Source organism: Sciurus vulgaris, assembly GCF_902686455.1.
Source record: "Sciurus vulgaris genome assembly, chromosome: X".
NCBI lineage: Eukaryota > Metazoa > Chordata > Mammalia > Rodentia > Sciuridae > Sciurus > Sciurus vulgaris.
The window spans coordinates 45,145,126-45,165,809 of record NC_136471.1 but is presented as its reverse complement, the minus strand read 5'-3'; the positions used below and the strand labels follow the sequence as shown (position 1 = coordinate 45,165,809).

General features: G+C 34.2%; 1 protein-coding gene and 1 long non-coding RNA gene across 16 annotated transcripts in view; one reads left to right on the top strand and one right to left on the bottom strand.

Moving 5' to 3' along the window:
• The window catches only part of LOC306651963, a 318,748-nt gene that overhangs the window by 222,099 nt on the left and 75,965 nt on the right, over nucleotides 1–20,684 (bottom strand). For 11 of the 13 annotated variants that reach the window (XR_013761263.1, XR_013761264.1, XR_013761265.1 and 8 more), the window contains one exon: nucleotides 18,594–18,698. This is a non-coding gene — a long non-coding RNA (uncharacterized lncRNA). Of the gene's footprint in view, nucleotides 1–2,617; nucleotides 3,907–13,167; nucleotides 15,188–18,593; nucleotides 18,699–20,684 lie in introns of those variants that run through there. The other 2 variants (XR_013761274.1, XR_013761275.1) reach the window with 2 other exon arrangements.
• NRK (Nik related kinase) overlaps nucleotides 1–20,684 on the top strand; it is a 128,996-nt gene that overhangs the window by 76,277 nt on the left and 32,035 nt on the right. For all 3 annotated transcript variants that reach the window (XM_079124950.1, XM_079124948.1, XM_079124949.1), the window contains exons 8-16: nucleotides 2,477–2,607; nucleotides 4,689–4,743; nucleotides 8,552–8,630; nucleotides 9,841–10,016; nucleotides 11,501–11,564; nucleotides 11,987–13,160; nucleotides 15,094–15,201; nucleotides 18,618–18,685; nucleotides 20,049–20,143. In XM_079124950.1, coding sequence (XP_078981076.1) covers nucleotides 2,477–2,607; nucleotides 4,689–4,743; nucleotides 8,552–8,630; nucleotides 9,841–10,016; nucleotides 11,501–11,564; nucleotides 11,987–13,160; nucleotides 15,094–15,201; nucleotides 18,618–18,685; nucleotides 20,049–20,143 — 1,950 coding nt within the window. The remainder of the gene's footprint in view (nucleotides 1–2,476; nucleotides 2,608–4,688; nucleotides 4,744–8,551; nucleotides 8,631–9,840; nucleotides 10,017–11,500; nucleotides 11,565–11,986; nucleotides 13,161–15,093; nucleotides 15,202–18,617; nucleotides 18,686–20,048; nucleotides 20,144–20,684) is intronic.

The window sequence follows — 20,684 nt, the reverse complement described above, 5'->3', positions numbered from 1 at the left end:
CCACAGTTTATTTATCCATTCATCTGTTGAAGGGCATCTAGGTTGGTTCCACAATCTAACTATTGTGAATCAAGCTGCTGTAAACACTGATGCTGCTGCATTACTGTAGTGTGCTGATTTTAAGTCCTTTGGGTATAAACCAGTGAGTGGGATAACTAGGTCAAAATGTTGGTCCATTTCAAGTTTTCTGAGGATTCTCCTCCACACTGCTTTCCAGAATGGCTGCACCAATTTGCAACTCCATGTGGATGATGATATATGACGGAGGTTTGGGGCAGGTAGGGAGTGAGAGGAGAATGGAGGAACTTTAGATTATGTAGAAGGAAATGAGAGGGAGGGGGTATTAAAAATGATAAATGAGACAGACATCATTATCCTATGTACATAAATGTTTACACAAATGGTATGAATCTACATTGTGCACAACCATAGAAACAAAATGATGTACCTCATTTGTGTACAATGAATCAACATGCAGTCTGTAAAAAATAAAAAAAAAAATTAAAAAAAAACATTTTAAACAAACACTGATGGCTGGCTTTTCAATAGCACCACACAAATTAAGTCAGTACTACATAATGGCAGATAACCCCATTAATCCATTGATATAAAACGTAAGTATTTATCATTTTTAAAATTATGTCAACTCTTTTTTTATCATGTGTCTTAACATAATCTTAAGATATTTCCCATTTTCTTAATAAACGAATAGAACCTGCATAGAGATCTTGATAATTCATCGAGAACATTTTTAAATGGACATTTGTGGAAGAAGTATGAAGTAATAATTATTCTCAAAATAAGTGAAAGTAGTTTCCAGAAAAGTATCAATTTTTCTATCTAAAAGTTACAAATCTAGAAGCACAATTTTAAGAGACTGCCTTAAAGCACATAAGAGGCATTATCGATTTCAAATTCAATTGTGCAGAATGAATATACCTCCATAAGGCTAAGTGTTATGTTCATGAGTACTGCAACACTACCCTAAGCTTGGGTCAAGTTGTTTGCCAATCCAACCATTTGAAACACAGTTATTAAGTGAAAAAAATCACTGAAATATCGGTTCACTCTGGTGGAGAGACCTTTAGTGCATGATTCAAATTTAACCAGGCTTATTACACACACAATTCTCACACAACTTGTTTTACTTTTCTCGGCTCCTCACATATTTTTAAAAACAACATATTAAGAGAAGTTTGCAGAAGGCAAACCTAATGAGAGGCAAAGGAAGTGATGGAAATGAAAGAAACACAAAAATAAGTATATCGTATTTGTAATTAATCAATAATGTTCACATTCCAGGCCTTAAGGTTATTAAATAAAAGGTTAAACTATTCACATTGAGGTTTCTACTATACCTTTTATCTTAATTTTAGCTTTCTCTTTCTGATTTCCCCTTTTATTCTATTCATCACTCTTTCTTCTAGTCTTTTCTCCCTGATTTTCTCCCCTGGATGCATACCATACGTATCAGCTTATGGCTTTCACAGGTATTTCTTTGCCTTTAAAATTGGCCATTAAGGATAGTGACAATGCTGAGCTCTGATTTAAACTATTTCTTAAAAAATCATAGATAATGAGATTTTGCAAAACCCAATGGTGGTCCTCACAATACGTGTGTGTGTGTGTGTGTGTGTGTGTGTGTGTGTGTTCTTGTTAGACCTTTCTTAAACTGCCTTGAACTATTAGGTTTCTTTTCCCTTTTTCTTTTCTTCCTCTAAATTCTTCAAGCTGTTTTTCAGTGAATTTTGTTCACCATCATCTAAATTCCTGGAAACCATTCTAAATTAGAAAATCTACTTCATTTTTCATCCCTGTCTTATTTTTTCTGGAATAAATAACCCCAGTCTACTTCAGCGTATTTTCTGTCTGTTTCTGAGGATACCATACTAAATATTTTCTTCTAATGTATCCCACAGATTAATAGGAGAGTAAAATTTATAGCCTAAGTTAAGATATGTGTACCACAATAAATATTTGCATCTGATTCAGAAAATTTGTGTAAGCATTTAAACTAAATTCTAGAAAAGTAAATTTTCTTTATCATTGACATTAGAACTTCCTAATGTCAGGATTGAGAGCTTCCTAATCAACTCCTAATATGTTTTACATTTCTTTGATGGTGCTTATACTGCTATTCTTCCTCTAGCTTGGTGGCAGGTCCAAATACTACATATGTTATCACTTCAGAGGTTCAGGGTGTACCAATGGAACTTTATTTTTAATATTCATGGTAAACATACAGCCAAACCTACTGTAGATTTATAATAGCACTACTGAGTCTTATTCCAACATAAATAGCAGCAAAAGCTTATTTCCCAGTATTCCTGGAGTAGAATTCATGGTAAAGTTTTCAGAGCTGGAACGAAAATCTGTTACCCATTGTGGCTTTTGTATTGGCTTTCCGAGTTAAAGCCATGACTTATTGAGCTTTTTGTTACTGATTAATTATTTTGACATATGCTGAATTTTGCAGTGGATTTTGGAGTGAGTGCCCAGGTGAGCAGAATAAATGGAAGACGAAATAGCTTCATTGGGACACCATACTGGATGGCACCTGAAGTGATTAACTGTGATGAGGACCCAAGACGCTCCTATGATTACAGAGTAAGTGTAAGGATTCAGACAATGGGAATCAAAACTTGAAAAGGATTTTTGATGAACATTTACTGTTCAATGGTAAAATATAATATGAAAAAGCAACTCCTCCTTTCACATTAACTTAATAGGAAAAACTAGCACAAACCACCTCCATGTGGTTTGATAGTATGCATGAAAATAATACTCTTGTGAATGTGGAAAAAGTAGTCAATTGAGAGTTATTCAAATTTGAGAGAGAATGTCTAGTTCATGTTGCTTGCAACTACTTAGTTAAAAATATTATAGTATGTGGCTTTATATAGAAATTTTACATTCAGGGACAGAGAACTTTGTAAACTTAAAAATGAATAAATGTAAAGCCAATTATTACTCTGCAAAATAACTTAGCTCCAAAAAGAAAAAAAAAAAGATAATTTGATTATTCAGGGTAACAGAGAAAATCTTTGGCATGTGGTTCACTTTTAAAACCACAGAAAATCAGTGGAATAGAAAAATTAAGTAACAATTTGTGCTATTTATTAAAATTTCCACTGAAGCTGCAATTTGAACAATATACATCTATGTACACATTTCAAAAGGCTGATGTGGAAAGAAAGAAAACTCTCCGTTTGCTATCGACTGGAAAAACCTCACTCACTCTCCACATCATAAGTCATCCAAACAATTCATTGTGGTCTTCCTATGTGGAACCTAGGGCTCAAAACTTGAAGTTGATTAAGCTAAGTTTCAACTCTTTTACATTTCTTTGAATGCCCTCTGCTTGATCTGCAAAGTAATTATTTACTGAACACTTATAACATATTCAGTGCTATATTAGAATCTGTGGAGACTACAGAAGCATTAGTTCTTCAAGTGAATTGCTATAAAATAGAACTTTATACCTGTATATTTTAACAATCTTCAAAGGAATTTTACCTGCATTAGTTATTTATTTCTATATTTCTGCCCCATTTAGTCAAAACAATGCTTCATCTTAGAATATCACAACTGAAGTTTTAAGAACTATAAACCATAGGAAAATTATGTCAGATTCAATTTTCCCATGTACATGTATGAAAACAACACAGTGAATCCCACCATCATGTACATCCATAAGAAAGGGATCCCAACTAGAATAAGATATATTCCATGCTTGTATAATTATATCAAAATGAATTCTGATGTCATGTATAACTAAAAAGAACCAACAAAAAAAAAAAAAGACTGAAAAAAAAAGGAACCATAAACCAGGATTCCAAAACTTCATTGACCTCATTTAGGAGTTAATCAGCCAGTGTACCTGTAGCCCTGTGAACTTTCCACACTCTGGAAAACAAAGTACAGTTATTATTGATGAGGATAATTTCCATGGGCTTCAATGATAATTACAGATTAAATTTACTATATTCCAAGAACTGCTGAAATACATATTTACACATGTAAATATATTAACAATTTATATACACTATGTAACTTATAAATTAGTACTTATATTTACATGTAACATTTTAGATCTATATTTAATATAGAAGCTGTTAAATATAATTATGTTTAACATAATTATAAAGTATATTAATATATTAAATGTATGTATACACACACACACACATGTACAGCAGTCCTATGAAATGGGTGCTATCATAGTGACCATTTTACATAGAGTGAAATTGGAGTTCAGAGATACAAATCATTTGCTGTAGACCACACAGCTTGTGGATCTGTATATTAGAACTTCTTTATGGCAAGTTCCTTTTGATATTTCAGGTAAGGCAACACCAGCAGTACACCCAAGTACTTTTCCTCCATTGAACCTCATTCCATAACAGCCTGTTGTGTTGAGGTTCTAACTGGTGACAAGCTCAGATAATGTCTTCCTATGCTATTAATTTATAATGAAGCTTCAATATGGAAAAAACATGAAATGGCACCCCTGTCATCAGTCAAAGATTGTTTTAACATTCTTAATACTAAAAGTTTTATATATATATGTGTGTGTGTGTGTGTATACACACACACACACACACACACACACACACACACACATATATATATATATATATATATATCCCATTTTAAGTGATTTTTATTTGTCATCTTTTCCTTTGCAGAGTGATGTGTGGTCTGTTGGAATCACTGCTATTGAAATGGCTGAAGGGGCTCCACGTGAGTAAAAATGTTTGATATTTGTTAAAGGCAAGGGAAACATACTGTACAAACATGACTTCCTGGAAGGGATGATATTGCCACATGTACCACTCAGGTTTACTGAGCACACAGGCGTCACACTACATGCCAAACTCTTAATGGTAGTCCTTTCAGTTATTAAATGCTTTTGTCATAATTGCCAAATTTGGATACATTAAACCAGCTTGTTCTTTTCTTTCTTATGCTACCTTATTTTAGGCTGACTGAGTGCTGTTTCAATTTAGCCTCACGGTTTTTGGTCCTGACTGTCCTGAGCAACCAGAACTCAGAGTCATTCTAATCTATAATTACAGGTGGAATATTTAGGTTGCAGTATATCCATGGTCATACTCTACTTCTGCTAAAGGCTAGGATAGTTGAGAAAATCCACCAGTGGATCATTGAAATTGAACCAATCCTCAACAATATTGAGAATTAAGCATTACCCCCCCCCCTTTGGAGTCAACCCAACTCACTTAATTGCTCCCTTCAGCCATCTCAAAACCCTTGGTCTTTTCCCCTTGATTCTCTACCTCCCCATCATTTAAATGACTTAGTAATATGCCATCCTCTCAAGGCACTGTTTTTGGTAGGAAAGTGAAATGGAATGTGAACCTGAGTATAAATGAGTGATTCTTCTAATGCATGGCTTCATAACACATTTTCTGTCCTCAATATTTAAATTGAAAGGTATAAATGATAATGCATTCCTGACATCGTTGTGTGAGGAATGAGGAAATGTCTTCAGGGATGTGTGGGGTAGGGGCTTTGCTTCCCCCTCTGCAAGCAGATCTAATATACTTCCATGTACCTGCATGCTCTATTTGCACAGCATCTACCTGCCAAGCTTAATAAATTTGAATTAACATTGTGTTTCAAGGCCAATGGGAGTGTCAAGTAGAATTAGTGGTAACATAACTTCTGAAAATTTCTGATACCCCTTGGAATATCAAAAAGTACCTGAAATAAAGCTAGGAAAGTTGTGGAGATCAGTTTCCTACTGCCTCTGTTTTAGTGCCCTCCAAACTGCACAGTACCTAAGTTGGATGAATAAAAACTTGATGATGGAAAATTTTTAAATGCAAAACCTTGCACATGCCACATATATAAAATTGAAACTGGAGAGAGCAAGTTAGTCCTCATCATACACTAATGATTTCTATTTGGAAAACATGCTTAAATTATGTTAGATTATGAAGCAGGAGGCTGCTTTTCCTCCTCCTCTCTTATGTCTCCTCTTCCTCCTCAATCTCTTCTTCTCTCTGTCCCTTTCTCTCTCTTTAAATGCACAATATGATATTTCATATTAGTATTCCATGAGTTTGGTTAGGATACATGACTGTATCAAGTAGTCATGCAAGGGACATGTCTGCATCCTTTTCCCCATTGTTTGAGTACTCCTCACAAAGTCCTTCTCAAAATCCTTATTTTTATCCAAAATATTAAATCATGGGGAAAAAAGCAGTAATGAGCACACTCATAGAGGGAGGACAGATAAGTTTTGCATAGAGTATGCATATGGAAAGCTTCTGACAAAAGACCATTGGGGAACAGGAGATTCATAACCCACAGGGACAGAAAATAAGGTCACTATGCCTGGATAAGTATGTGTAGTGTTGGAGCTTTGATCATGAGCAACTCTAGATAGGCACTACACTAAAGTTTTTCTTTTACCACCCTCCTTTACTGCCTGGAGTGATAACTTTGCATAAAAGTGATTTTCATGAGTTTAACTGCAGCAATCCTCCAAGTTATGATAATTTTCATCTCAGAGGGAATGGCTAAGCAAAGCAACAGTTATCTGATTACAAAATGATTTCCCTCTGTTCTTTGGTAAGTCTTTCTCAGAGAAATAAGAGTCAGAATAACTTCTCAATAAAAGAATGGTATAAGGGCCTTTAGTGAGGAGGAAAACACCTTGCACACTAGGACTTCCTTTAGTCCTCAGTTTCTGGGTAGGAATATTGGGACCTTTAAACCAAAGCCAGAATATTGCTAGTAGACATTCAAACACCATCATATCATGGATCAACAAATGTTTAAGAGAGTTCTTATTTTCCATCTTTTAGGTAAATATACATCTTTTCCTGGAAGAGAATCAGGATAGGGTTATTCACCCTTGTCAAGTCTACAGCAGCAAATTTACCTTAATCTTGACTATATCTTTCCCTATTTTAGCATTCTCCTTGATATTGTAGAAATCATTTTTAATATTTTCAGCCATACTTATTTAGTGTCCTGCTTCTATTCCTTGTAGTGTCTCTCTCTCACACCCCATGTCAATCTTTTCCTGAGCACCTCATGATTCAAATTTACCTCTGACCTTCAAGAGGCTCATTCCTTCAGTATTCAGGAGTCTGCAGGTCTCAACATGTGTTAGGAATAAACTGTATTATTTAACCTAATTTAAACTAAGCCAAGTTTAATATGTGTCCAACCCCTTAAGAGATGTGTTTTTAAAAGGTTTGCTATTTCAAAGGAATGAGCCTCTAAATGGTGAACATTTAAGCAGTGTTATGAGATATGCGCTGGGAGGTACTTACTGACATTCCTAAAATTAGGCCACATAGAAAACCATGCACAGCTGCTGTTGACATACCGCTTTTACCCACCCTCTGCTTCATTCTTTTGTGACTTTTTCCTTTCCATTGGAAAACAAAAAATGCTGGCTTGGCCTATGTGCTAATTCTTGATCCCTGAAGATGTTGGCAGTTGACTGAATGTTGCTCAGATATTAATAAATGACAACTCTTTAATATTCTACACACTCACAATATGGTTAAAGGACAGGACTGGGTGACTGATTGGACACAGTAAAGGAATTAAAAGAGTCAAATCCTGATATTTTGAGCTTGGTGCTAATTCTGCCCTCAGTTATAAGCCTGAACTTTCTATTCATTGATACCCATGTAATTGAGAACAAAGCTTGAACTTTATACAATTGCCTTCATATCACCCTAATAAAATAACTCTGGTGAGGGTTTTTTTCTACTACTGAGATGTCTGTTTGACACTCTGTGTTTTCTATGGAATGCATTTTGGGAGAGGAAGGATGATTCCATTAAGAACTATTCACATCAAACTCTCCTTACATGAACAACATGTTTGTAGAGTTAGGTGGCATTTACACCAATGAACTCTATTGGGGAAGTTTTGCACTACCAGTTTTCTTTAACAAAAACACAAGAGGAAATAAGTGAAGTGAGACACATATTTTAACACTTATGGAAAAAAAGCAGAATTGTCAAACCAATGAGGTAATTAATTTATATAGCTCATATCAGAATAGGCTTTTCTTTACATGCCGTGTATATGAAAAAAATGAAAGTCCAGTAATTTGGCAAAGAATTGAAGTGCCATATAAAGTCTTTATTATAATACTAATAGTTAATATTTATTGATCACGTACTACATACTAGGCAGTTTCATTCTGTAACTACATATTCTACTTTCACAACTATAAATACCTACACTGAGGAAACAGTTTGGTGCTTATCTCTACTTTTGATTAACTTTTCTAATGTAGATCAACCACACACTTCAAAGTTCTTCTATAATTGAATCTATTACTTATTTGTTACACCAAGTAATATGAAATTTTGGAATATTGTATAATACAATGTTTGTGTTACAGTGAACTCTACCTTTAATTTTTTGGGGTGTACTCATACCTTAGTATCTATTTTAGAGATGTGTGAAAGAACTCTGAGAATCTCCTCCCAAACAAAGAGTGGGTTCTGCTGATATCCTCTTTATTCCTTCTAAATTTATCTGTTTTCCTTTGCAGCTCTGTGTAACCTTCAGCCCTTGGAAGCCCTCTTCGTTATTTTACGGGAATCTGCTCCCACAGTCAAATCCAGTGGATGGTAAAGATAAATGTCTTAATCTTCTAAATACATTGACTCAACATTTTTATGTAGCAAAGTTTTCATTCATTCAATCAATCCTCCTTCACCAAGCTTGTTGGGCAATACTAACTAAAATTCAATATCTTATCAGGGTAGTCTATATAACAAGTTTTCATTAAGAGGTAGTCAGGGCTGGGTACATAGCTCAGTTGGTACAGTGTTTGCCTCTCAAGTACAAAGCCCTAGGTTCAATCCCCAGTACTGAAAAAAAAAAAAAAAAACAAGCAAAGAGCTAGTCAGCAAGTCAGAAATTAGTAATATCCTTCAGCATATATAATGATCACATTACTGTTCTGTCATTAATGGTCATTTTCATTTGTTGCCCCAATGCTAACCATTTGTGAAGGTTCTCAGTATGCCTACATAGGCAGTTTGAGAGATTGTGATATACACCTCTTTTGGTGAGCCCATAAAAATATATTCACACACCTAAAGCAGAGGACTTGTTCTCTCAGTGTGATACAGGACAGCTAAACCTGGAAATTCTTCTCTCTGAAGTTGTTGATCTAGTACCTTAGGCTCTTGCTTTGTTTTCATTTTTTTACTATTTTCCCTGATAGAAGTGTTAACTATGATTTGATTGTTGACATTCTTCTTTGTAATTCAATTTAACCCTTTCCACAGATTCAGGCTTTCTGACTACATTTTTCTGTGGGTCATTTTATAAGATCAGTTAGTCCTAGTTAGTTAGCACCCTTTTATTGTATCATTATATCTGTGCTTCTGCAGTTAAATTTTCATAAAGTAAGTGAAATATTCTGGCTTCAGAAGATGACTATCGTGGGATGACCAGTTTAGTCTCACAGAATACATACATACATATACATATATGTGTGTGCGCGCGCGCGCGTGTGTGTGTGCATAAACCATTTAATTGCCAGAACACCATATGTGCTATTATTATGTACATGCTTCTGAACCCATTAAAATATCTACTATGATTTGGGTAGAAAATCCTATTGAATGTGGCTTCTTTTTCTGAGGTTTAAATTACCTCATTGTATAATGTGTATTGTCAAACTGCAAGATATTGGCTGCTTGAAAGGACTATAATAACTAGAGGCAGCTCTTTCCAAAAATGTCTTTCAGAGAGCCATGGGATTGGGGATGGATAGAGGTGTGGCAAGCCTAAAAATGTTCTTTCATTCCTTTTATACATTTATTTTAGGTCCCGCAAGTTCCACAATTTCATGGAAAAGTGCATGATAAAAAACTTCCTGTTTCGTCCTACTTCTGCAAACATGCTTCACCACCCATTTGTTCGGGATATAAAAAATGAACGACATGTTATCGAGTCATTAACAAAACATCTTACTGGAATCATTAAAAAGAGACAGAAAAAAGGTAGAAATTGTGATCCTTCGTTTCACTGAAATGAATATTCAGATGAGACCAGAATTTACTGTTTTTAGGGAAAAATAATATTTTTTAAAAATTATGTTGAAAACAAAAAGTCTGAGACATTCAATATATATTTTCTCCAACAATTTATTCTATTGGTTACCTTTATCCTAAGTACTTATATATGAGGTTATTTATTGCTCCCAGTTATACCTGGCAAGCATTCATATTTATGAAGACACTGAAAGCCTCAAATATAATTTCATGATGTGATAATGTCATTTTAAGTAAAGTCCTAAGAAAAAGTTATTTTAATTGACTCTATGGAGAAAAATAGGTTCGTACTTAACCATTTATTTACAGTCAATTTGAAGTAATGTTTGCATATTACATAAAGCTCTTGTTATGTACTAATCTCCAACTATGAGATGTAATTAAAGGAACTAATTTATATGAATAGAAGTAAAATTCTATCTATTGATATTCAAAATGACAATATGAATTTCCACCAATCCTAGGAAAAACTATGCTGGAAGCTCTAACTTTATGTTTTGTGGCACATTCTACATTTAATTTCAGGGACCATAAGCTGTATCCAAGATAACAGTGGAGTGGAGAAGGATAAATTACAATGATAGCAGGCATCCTCAGATCAGCTTCAGGACTTATCATAGTGGTGATTGCTCTATCTGCATAACCATATGTATCCTGTTTTCAAGTGAGGAACAGCCAGATTATTTGTATACCTCTAGAGATGAAGTCATTGGTACAGCATTACAGAGGTCAACCAGTCCTAAATAAGTGCAAGGAAACCATATGTCTACATGATAACTTGCTAATATCTGGATTTGCAAGATGTCCAGAATATTACCTATAGGAAAAATCCCATCTAGATGGAGGTTACCCTGAGCATGTACATATAGTTGTCCCCAACTTTTAATATAGGAAATCCAAAGCAAAGCTCTTGTTTGTAAGCTTCTATAGTTCAGTAGTGACAGCACAGCTGACAGGAAAGAAACTGAATATTTTAAATATGTTAAATATAAAAGCCAGAATGAAGATTTTACCTTCTCATTATAAAAACCAAAGACCAATTTTGAGCCATAAAGTTTTTACATATAGATCCTATAGGTGGAAGCTATACCCACCAACCATCTAGAGTTTCTCTTGTCCCATTCTTTTATTACCTCATTATCACTTCTTTCCCTAGAATCATAGCAATCGGGTTGCCAAATATTCTTCCCTATGTCCAGAGAAATTAGCTGGCCTATAACAGCAGTACTGTGTTGGAAAAGCGGACCTGAGAGAACATTGTGTAAATCACCAAACAAATATTTTTGAAGGGCTACTTTCTTCACCACCTTTCTCTTGCCTCTGTAAATTCATTCTACATCTTGAGCTTTCAGAGTGTGCACAGTGACTAAGGTGGATTACATGCATCTTACTGACTGTTTATACATTATTTCTCTTTCTCTTTCATAAAAAAGGGATACCTCTGGTCTTTGAAAGAGAAGAAGCTATTAAGGAACAGTACACCATGAGAAGATTCAGGTGTGTTAAACAAATTGCATATATATTTTCATGATAGCAATTCACAACACACATGGCAATTGATTCCACACAGTAGCCTTTGGCTCAGAACAACTTAATCTTTTCTAATACACCAGCTCTCTGTTTCAATGAGATATTGAGTGGAAATGTTGAAAATTTTTATGAATACTCAAAGATTCCTTATTATGTGGGATTAGAATGATCAAGTATATTATCAGACTCTATTAATAATTTAATACATTAAGCATTATAAATGTTTGCTACAAGATATTTCAGACAAGAATAATTCCAGAAAAATTTACTGAAAATATATATTTTTTCACAGAAAATATCCATCTTTTAAAGTAAAAGTAATTTCCTTGAAAGACTCCATTCCACTAAACATTCTAATTGTATGGCCAACATTTGCATATTTATTTCAGAGGACCCTCTTGTACTCATGAGCTTCTGAGATTGCCAACCAGCAGCAGATGCAGACCACTTAGAGTCCTGCATGGAGAACCTTCTCAGCCAAGGTGGTTACCTGATCGAGAGGAGCCACAGGTCCAGGCACTTCAGCAACTACAGGGAGCAGCCAGGGTGTTCATGCCACAACAGGCTCAGGACAATGCACATAGGCCTCTACAAGGCCAGGCTCAGGCACCTCAAAGACTACATGGGGCAGCTCAGGTGTTCATGCCACTACAGGCTCAGGTTAAGTCTAAGTCATCTAGGCCTCTGCACTTGCAAATCAAGGCACCTCCACGACTAAGGAGGGCAGCCCGGGTGCTCATGCCACTACAGGCTCAGGGTAAGGTTCCTAGGCCTCTACAGGTTCACACCCCAGTACCCAAAGAGCAGCAGGCTCAGGCCCACATCCAGAACCAGGCATCAGATCAGCCTCAAGACCTAGACCAGGTGCCAGAGGAATTTCATGGCCAAGATCATGGTCCTGAACAGCAGCAAAGGCAGGGCCAGGCCGCTGAACAACAGCAGAGGCAGAATCAGGTCCCTGAACAGCATCTGGAGCAAAACCAGGCACCTGAACAACCAGAGGTACAGGAACAGGCTGTTGAGCCTGCACAGGATGAGACAGAGACGGAGGAACCTGAGTTATTGCGAGTACATGCCCAGGTGTTCCTGCCTCTACTGTCACAGAACCACCATGTGCTGTTGCCACTACATTTGGATACTCAGGTGCTCATTCCAATAGAAGGGCAAAATGAAGGGTCATCTCAGGCACAGGCCTGGGCACTAGAGACCTCACAGGCAGTTGACTCAGTTCAAGCACTGATAGAAGGACTATCAAGAGACTTGCTTCGAGCACCAAACTCACATAACTCAAAGCCACTTGGTCTGCTGCAAACCCTGATGGAAAACCTGTCATCAAACATGTTTTACTCTCAACCAGAGCAGGCACGGAAGAAAAAATCAAAAGTTTCTAGTCTAAGGCAAGCTCTGGCAAAAAGACTATCACCAAAGAGGTTTAGAATAAAGTCATCACGGAAACATGAAGAAATTGAACTCTCAGATTTAGAAGCTTGCAGGCAAAGGCGCCAACGCAGATGGGAGGACATCTTTAATCAGCACGAGGAGGAATTGAGACAAGTTGAAAATGTGAGAGTGTTTGGCATTTTACTGACTGAAAAATGCTAGTTTTTGCTTGTGTTTTTCCTCTGTAAAGTCAAATAAAATATAATTATCCATTTTCTACCTAGGATTCTCTTAACCAGTAAAGAGATACTATATGAATATTTTGATATTTAAACATTTCTTTCATAATTTAAATTTCAAAGATACCTCATTTTTAATTTCTCTATCCTTGAAATTAGTTTATTTGTTCTTTCTTGCCATGGAATGCTAGACTGGATGAGTGAATGAATATGAATTTTGTACAGGTTATAAAAGAAGTAAAAGCAGTTTCCCAAACATTTTGTATATATTATTTACCAGGTTTATGACTTGTTTAGAAATTTACCACCCATTTTGCAAATTTAATCAATGGCATAAATGCATAGACCATGACACAAATTATAACTTGGTCTCTGCACCCTATTGAAATCTGCAATACAACATGTTAACCTAATTTAAGAATAAATCTTCATTCTTTCAAAATTTTCTAATATAAGTGAATGAAATTTGATGGAGCTGTTGAATTTAATTTGTCAACTTTGATAATAGTTTGTGAGCTTGATAAGCAAATTAATGAGTTTAGACAAGATCAGAAAAACAGTTGTTTTCTATTACTTCCCATTTACCCCATTTATGTAAAAGAATTATTGTGATGATCCTAAATTAAACACTGTTATCCACTTCCATTTATCTAATAAAAATTGATGTAGTAGTTACAAAGGAATCTTGTCTGAATATCTACATAAGAATTCCTCAGGTTTGTGCACATGGAAACAATTGAACAAATGCTAATTCCCTGACACATTTAACATGAGAAAAGGTAAAAGCAGCAGAAGAAAGGCCCCAAATGGGAAATGAATGCCTAACTCCTAGAATATAAAGAGAAAGATAGCAGATGGAGAAGGGAAATTATGAGGCTTGAATAGTGATACTTCCCAGAAATTAGGGCATATAACATGCTAATGACTATTTTCAATGAGCCTTGTTAACCAATTAAGATCTAATAAGCATTGCACTAGTGAAAAAAAAAACTTTTATTTATCCCTCAAAATTCTGGTATTATCAACATAGCACATACATATTGTCATACATTGTTTTTCATATATATATGTATATATATATATATATATATACACATATGTATGGGAAGCCATGTTTAATAGAAGGAAATGTTAATAAATTATAGATACCAATCCCATGACCCTAGCTACTTATACAAGCATTCATTTTTGTATGATCATTAAGAAAGCATAAAGGAAAAGAAATTATTGATATTATACTTGAAGTCATAGGTCTTTTGAAATACCAGAATTTTATTTTAGAGTTTAGAGACATTTGTGGGTACTTCAGCTCACCATCGGAAAATACACACACACACACACACACACACACACACACACACACACACACACACCATTTGTTCTTTACTCTCTTTGAGTTGAAGGGATAATACTGATTGACCTAAAACAAATATATATATATATAATCCTAAACTCCTGGAGCTCAATTAGGGAAGAACTTTTGCATCTCTGTACTACAGATCTTCCATTACTCAAAAGGACCAAACTTTGGAGTTCTAACAGTGTACTAAATGTGAAGTTTTGTTGAGGGTTATGAGTTAATCAAGCCTCAGATCAGAGACTCTTAATCTGTATCCCACAGATGAGCTTCAGTAGGTCAGCAATCCCCCTGAAAATATGTGCAAATATGGTTCTATATGCAGTTTTATGTGGACAATCTGTAACATTCCTCAGATTTTAAATGAGATCATTAATTAATAACTATTTGAAACTACTGTTTTAAATCATTTTTAATATTTGGAAATTAATCTTTTCAATTGTATATTATGATGATGCAGTTGTTACTTTTGTTTGCATTCTAACAAAAATTAAAATATTTATGCTCCTTTGTTTCAAAGGACAAAGAAGATGAATCATCAGACAATGATGAAGTATTTCATTCAATTCAGGCAGAAGTCCAAATAGAACCATCACAGCAATATGATCCAAACCCTAAAGGAGATGAGGTAAATTTCTTACAATGAATTGCTAAGACATAAGAGTCTAAAAGAGTGGTTCTTAAACTTTTTGATCATAGGAACTCATAATCTTAAACATTGAGAACTCCAAGAAGCTTTTGTTTATTATATAGATTATGCTATTCAATATTTAACTCAATAGAAATTAAAACCAAAAAATTATTAATACACACTAATTTATTTTAAAAATAATGAAATGCGTACGTGTTAATATAATAAAGAAATTTTAATGAAAAATATTTATATTTTCCAAAACAAAATTTGAGAGATAATGTCACTATTTTATTTCTTTGCAGATCTCTTTAATTTATCTTGCTTAATGGAAAACAGCTGAATTCTCATATCTGCTTCTGCATTTAATTGTTGCCATATGTTGTTTTGGTTACAGTATACAAATAAAATCTGGCTTCTCACATATAGGCAGTTGGAATGGGAGACTTTTTGTAGATTTCTCAAACAATTTTGCATATTCTTTGATAATATTCCAAAACTAAAGAAATGGAACCTAAAGACATATCGATGAAATTCTGTATAATTAGTAATATTAAAATCCATTGGTCTATCTTGTGCTGAAAATAGATGTTTTGCTTATGCATGAGATTTCACTTTATGCATTTGTCAGTGGGAAAATATTGGCTCACTGTGTGTGTTGATCTTCCCAAATGTTTACATGTTTAATCATACAATATGAAAAAATTTTTAATATCATTTTCAATTTCATCATAAATATAATTGAGTATTTGTAAGTTGTCAAGTGCTTAGTAGCAAATATGTTTAAAAATTCTAATTTTTTGTGAAAACTTAATTTTTATCATCACTAACAAATAGCATCGATTTTTAAATTGACAGGCTTATTTCATTCATTTAAAGTTAATTGTCCACAAAATACCCATAATTTGAATGATCAAAGTTTGTCAGTCATTCCTTAAGTAGAAATATTCCTCATAAAATGTGGGTAACATAAATCTATATAGCTTTCTCCTTGATTGTGTCTGTTCTGGGATACCATTTTTGACAGGACTTGGATCATTTAATCTGTGATTTATTTTCTTACATTTATGGGAATACTGATGTTCAGCCTAGCATCAAGGTTGACTTCTGTTTCCATGACTTCATTAATAGTATCATATTTAGCACATATATTGGTGAGGCCTGTGTGATAAGTTTAGTTCTTATGTATACAAGATAGTGTTATCACAGCCAGCATTCCTAACAACCAGCCATCTAAAAAGTCCTAGTCACTAGGATGGATTGGGTGAATATGTAAAAAATGCAAGCTCTCACTTTATTGATGGTGAATCAGGAGCATCATTGTTGTTCCTAACCAGCATAAGTTATTAATTAGGAAAAGATGCTTCACAGGAGTCTATTATGAAGTCTTTCATGGACAGATCTTTTTAAATATAGTTCCCCAATACTAACCATCCTCTGAAGTGAATGATTAAGAGTATTTCTTTAGAAATACTAATAATTTGCAGAAGTAGATTTATTATTTAATGAGACAATATGTTTTCTTCACCGTATTAGTAAATGAGTTCTCTTATACCCTTAGGTAATAATCATTACCTTAAGTATGACACTGTAAGCATGGAAACTAATGGGCTGCATTTCGTTGGGAATATATTAAATGCTATTCTTACTAATCATTTTCCTTCTCCATTTATTAGACTAAACATAGACAGTTCATATTGGGCCTTGCGTTTGTTTCTTTGGGCCAGTATCCATTTTGAGTGATTTTGGCCTCTGGTTTACTAGTGTCGATAAACTTCTTAAGTGGAGCATGCCTGTAGTCTCAGCTACTCGGGAGGCTGAGGTGGGAGGATCACTTGAGTCCAGGAGTTCAAGAGCAGCCTGGACAACACAGCATTACTCTGTCTCAAATACATACATACATATATGCATAAAATGCAATAGAATAAACTTCCTGAGGTCACCTTCAAAAACCAAAACAATATGATGCCAGCTATCTGTATTGAAGGTATAAATAGTTTGTCAGGTAGACATTTAAACTGCATACTGCCAAACATCTGGTTATATTTGGAAACACTCATTAGCAAAACACGTGGAAGATTGATAAGATTTTTCATTTCTCATCAATCTGTCTGCTGGAGTGTAAAAACAGCCTTGAAAAGTCACTTCACAATGAAAAATAGCATACTAAAGCTAGTACAGTTTCTAGAAAATATAGAGTGATTATATTAGCATGAAAATGCTAGATTTTTTTAAAAAGTGTAAAATGTTGCAATTGCCTTTCTAAAGAATTTTGTGTGATGATCTCATTGTATGACAGAATGATCTATATTTTGAGTAGCTACAAACTATTTTGAGTAGAAACTTAGGTATATAAAACTGAATGAGGCAAGGCAAAATTTCATGGCCCTCTCTACAAATATTGGCAGAAAGTAAATTTACCTCATTGATGTGATGAAAACTGGCTCATTATATATGCCCTTTCTTGAATGTTTTGCTATATTGGATAGGTTTATAAGTAGTAAAATCCAAATTTATTTCGAGGTAAAAGTATTTGGAATACTGATTATGATAGTACAGTCAAACTATAAAATTTTAAAAAAGACTTTTAAAAATGGGACAATTTTCTTGGATGATTTTAATGATGTGCATGCATGTATGACAATATTTGAAAATCTAGGATCAGCTTAAATGTGTAAGAAATTCAAACTTAAATTCTTAAATTTTGAGTGAAAAATGTGGAGTTGATATAAAAAAGTAGTGTAATAACATGGAAAAAAATACTAAATTAAGAGTTAGGAGGCCTGCATTCTGATTTTATTTATTTCTTTGCCTGGATGCAATATTCTTAGAAAAGTCATTTTCCTTCTTTGGGTTACAGATTCCCTAACAATAAAATGAGCGGTTTTGATAATTTGCTCTCAAGAATCTGTTTGTATACTAAAATTCAAAAGAAACATCAGAAATCACAGATAAAGCTGGGTGGTGGCACATGCCTGTAATGCCAGCAGCTGTGGAGGCTGAGACAGGAGGATCTCCAGTTCAAAGCCAGCCTCACCAACATAGCAAGGATAAGCAACTCAGTGAGACCCTGTATATATAAAATATACAAAAGGACTGTGGATGTGGTTCAGTGGTTAAGCAACACAGGGTTCAATCCCCAGTACCCTTCCGAAAGAAAGAAAGAAAGAAAGAAAGAAAGAAAGAAAGAAAGAAAGAAAGAAAGAAAGAAAGAAAGAAAGAAATTAGAGTTAAGCAGTTCCAATGATATAGTATAAGTAACTATTAAAAAAGAGTGTATTTATAAAAATCATATTTTGTAAGTCAGATTTTTATGAACAAACATATATGAAGAATGGCATGTTTATTTAAATTAATAACTCAAAAGAATTTATGATTGAGAATTTTACCTAGTATCACAATGTATCTTCAAGGTCCAAGAGATGCCTGCTTCTGTGCTTCATAACCAGGAACGTACCCACCGTGTCAAGTTCACTTCAAGGTATGTGTCTGATCTGTATTCAAGTTATTCATGATTATTGCACGGAAAGGTAAACTTTGTTTCTTTGACATTAAGTCCTATGTGAAATAAAAAAACTAAAATATCAATGACAACCTCACCAGCACTGTCATGATTGCCCCAATTAAAAGCTCAACTAAAATGATCCAAAAACTAGAACTCTCACATTTGGTCATAATCCAGTCCCCATATCATTTATCTACCCAAGATCCACAATATTAATAAAACAATTATTTGAATCATTTGACAGGGTTCAAATTAGTAATTGGCAACAAAATGACTTGAAATTTTAAGTGAGTTTTCTGGCATGTACTACATGATACACATACACACACACACACACACACACACACACAAAAGCTCATGCCACAGAATGGGCAAGTCTGTAAATGACTTAGAGTTAAAACTAGATGTAAAACTCAATATTTTATCAATAAGATATCATATGTGACATTGACACCAGTCACTATTTTTTGATCTTTATAATACTGGTGGTCTTCAGTAATTTTCAAACATTATTTTTATATATGGATACATATGTATTATATATAATATATAGATATGTAGATATATATATTTATATATATATATTTTTTTTTCCATATAGAAAGGCCAAAGTGTTTGGAATATTTAGCATGGTCTTTGAATTCAAATAGCAAGAACTAAAGTGCCCTCTCTTTCCATCCATCTACCAAATCAGGAATAGTGCATTAAATATGAACTCTAAACATTTAAAATCAAGAAATAATAGTAGAATATTTGACATAATAATAACTTAATAGATTTGTCATGTTAAAATAGTGCATACCTATAATCTCAGGGGCTTTGGAGGCTAAGGCAGGAGGATCAAGAGTTCAAAGCCAGCCTCAGCAAAAGCAAGGCCCTAAGCAACTCAGTGAGACCCTGTCTCTAAATAAAATACAAAATAGGGCTGGGTTGTGGCTCAGTGGTCAAGTGCCTCTGAGTTTAATCCCCAGTACCCCCCCAAAATACACATATACATTCTAATATTAAGTGTATCACTGTGTTTCCCAGGTAATAATGCCTGAATACTACCTTAAAGAAAGTTCATAGAAATGTTAAGAAATAAATATGATATGTGAAAGGAGCTGTGAAATGTGTTTTATTTCTATGTTTTGGAAATCATTTCTCTGTTCTAGATAAAGTAACAGGTTTGGGAGAAATTGGAAGTTGGAAAACATAAACTCCCTTTCTTTTCAGTATGACATAATATATATATATATATATATTATATTTAAGAAAAACTTTTTTGTTTGTCTTTATGAGAAATTGTGCATTCCCCTATGATTAGCACATGGCACATGCTTTCCCATCTTTTCTTTAGTGTTCCTCTGCCATCACTTTTGGAAGAAGCTCAGAAGCCCATTGACATCAATCAAAGGAGTTTGCAGAATCTTCAGATTTTCCCAGCAGCATCAGGTGATTCAAAACGCAAAGTGTCAACAGTCAAAACACTAAGTTAATGGTTAACAATTTATATTTCAGAAGTTAAGAGAAAAGAATTCATTAAAGAGTAAATAAAAAATGTCAGGGAAACCAAGTTTTGGATTTGGCCATTGGGTGGTCAGTGATGACCTTTGAAAAGTAGAAAATTATTTTTCTGAAGTGTCTGTTAGCAGTTAAGTAGTAGTTAGGAATATTTATGGGGAGGTAGTTGATTCAAATTTAGTTATTATATCAAGTGTCAAAATTATGGAACTTGAGACATGAATCACCAAGCTAAAATTTATAGACAACCTTGAAAATACTGGTTGGAAGAGTGGTGAGAGTGTGTTTTGTCAGCTTGTTATTTCACCTCTTCAAAATGTGATATACACAGTATCTCATAAATATTTCTAAATATTACAAACTAATGATTTTCATTCAGAATACATGAAAAATTAATCAAATCATAAAAACAACTTCACAAATTGTGATATGAATTTTAAAAAAGAATTTTATTTTAAGATGTGCTTTTGAG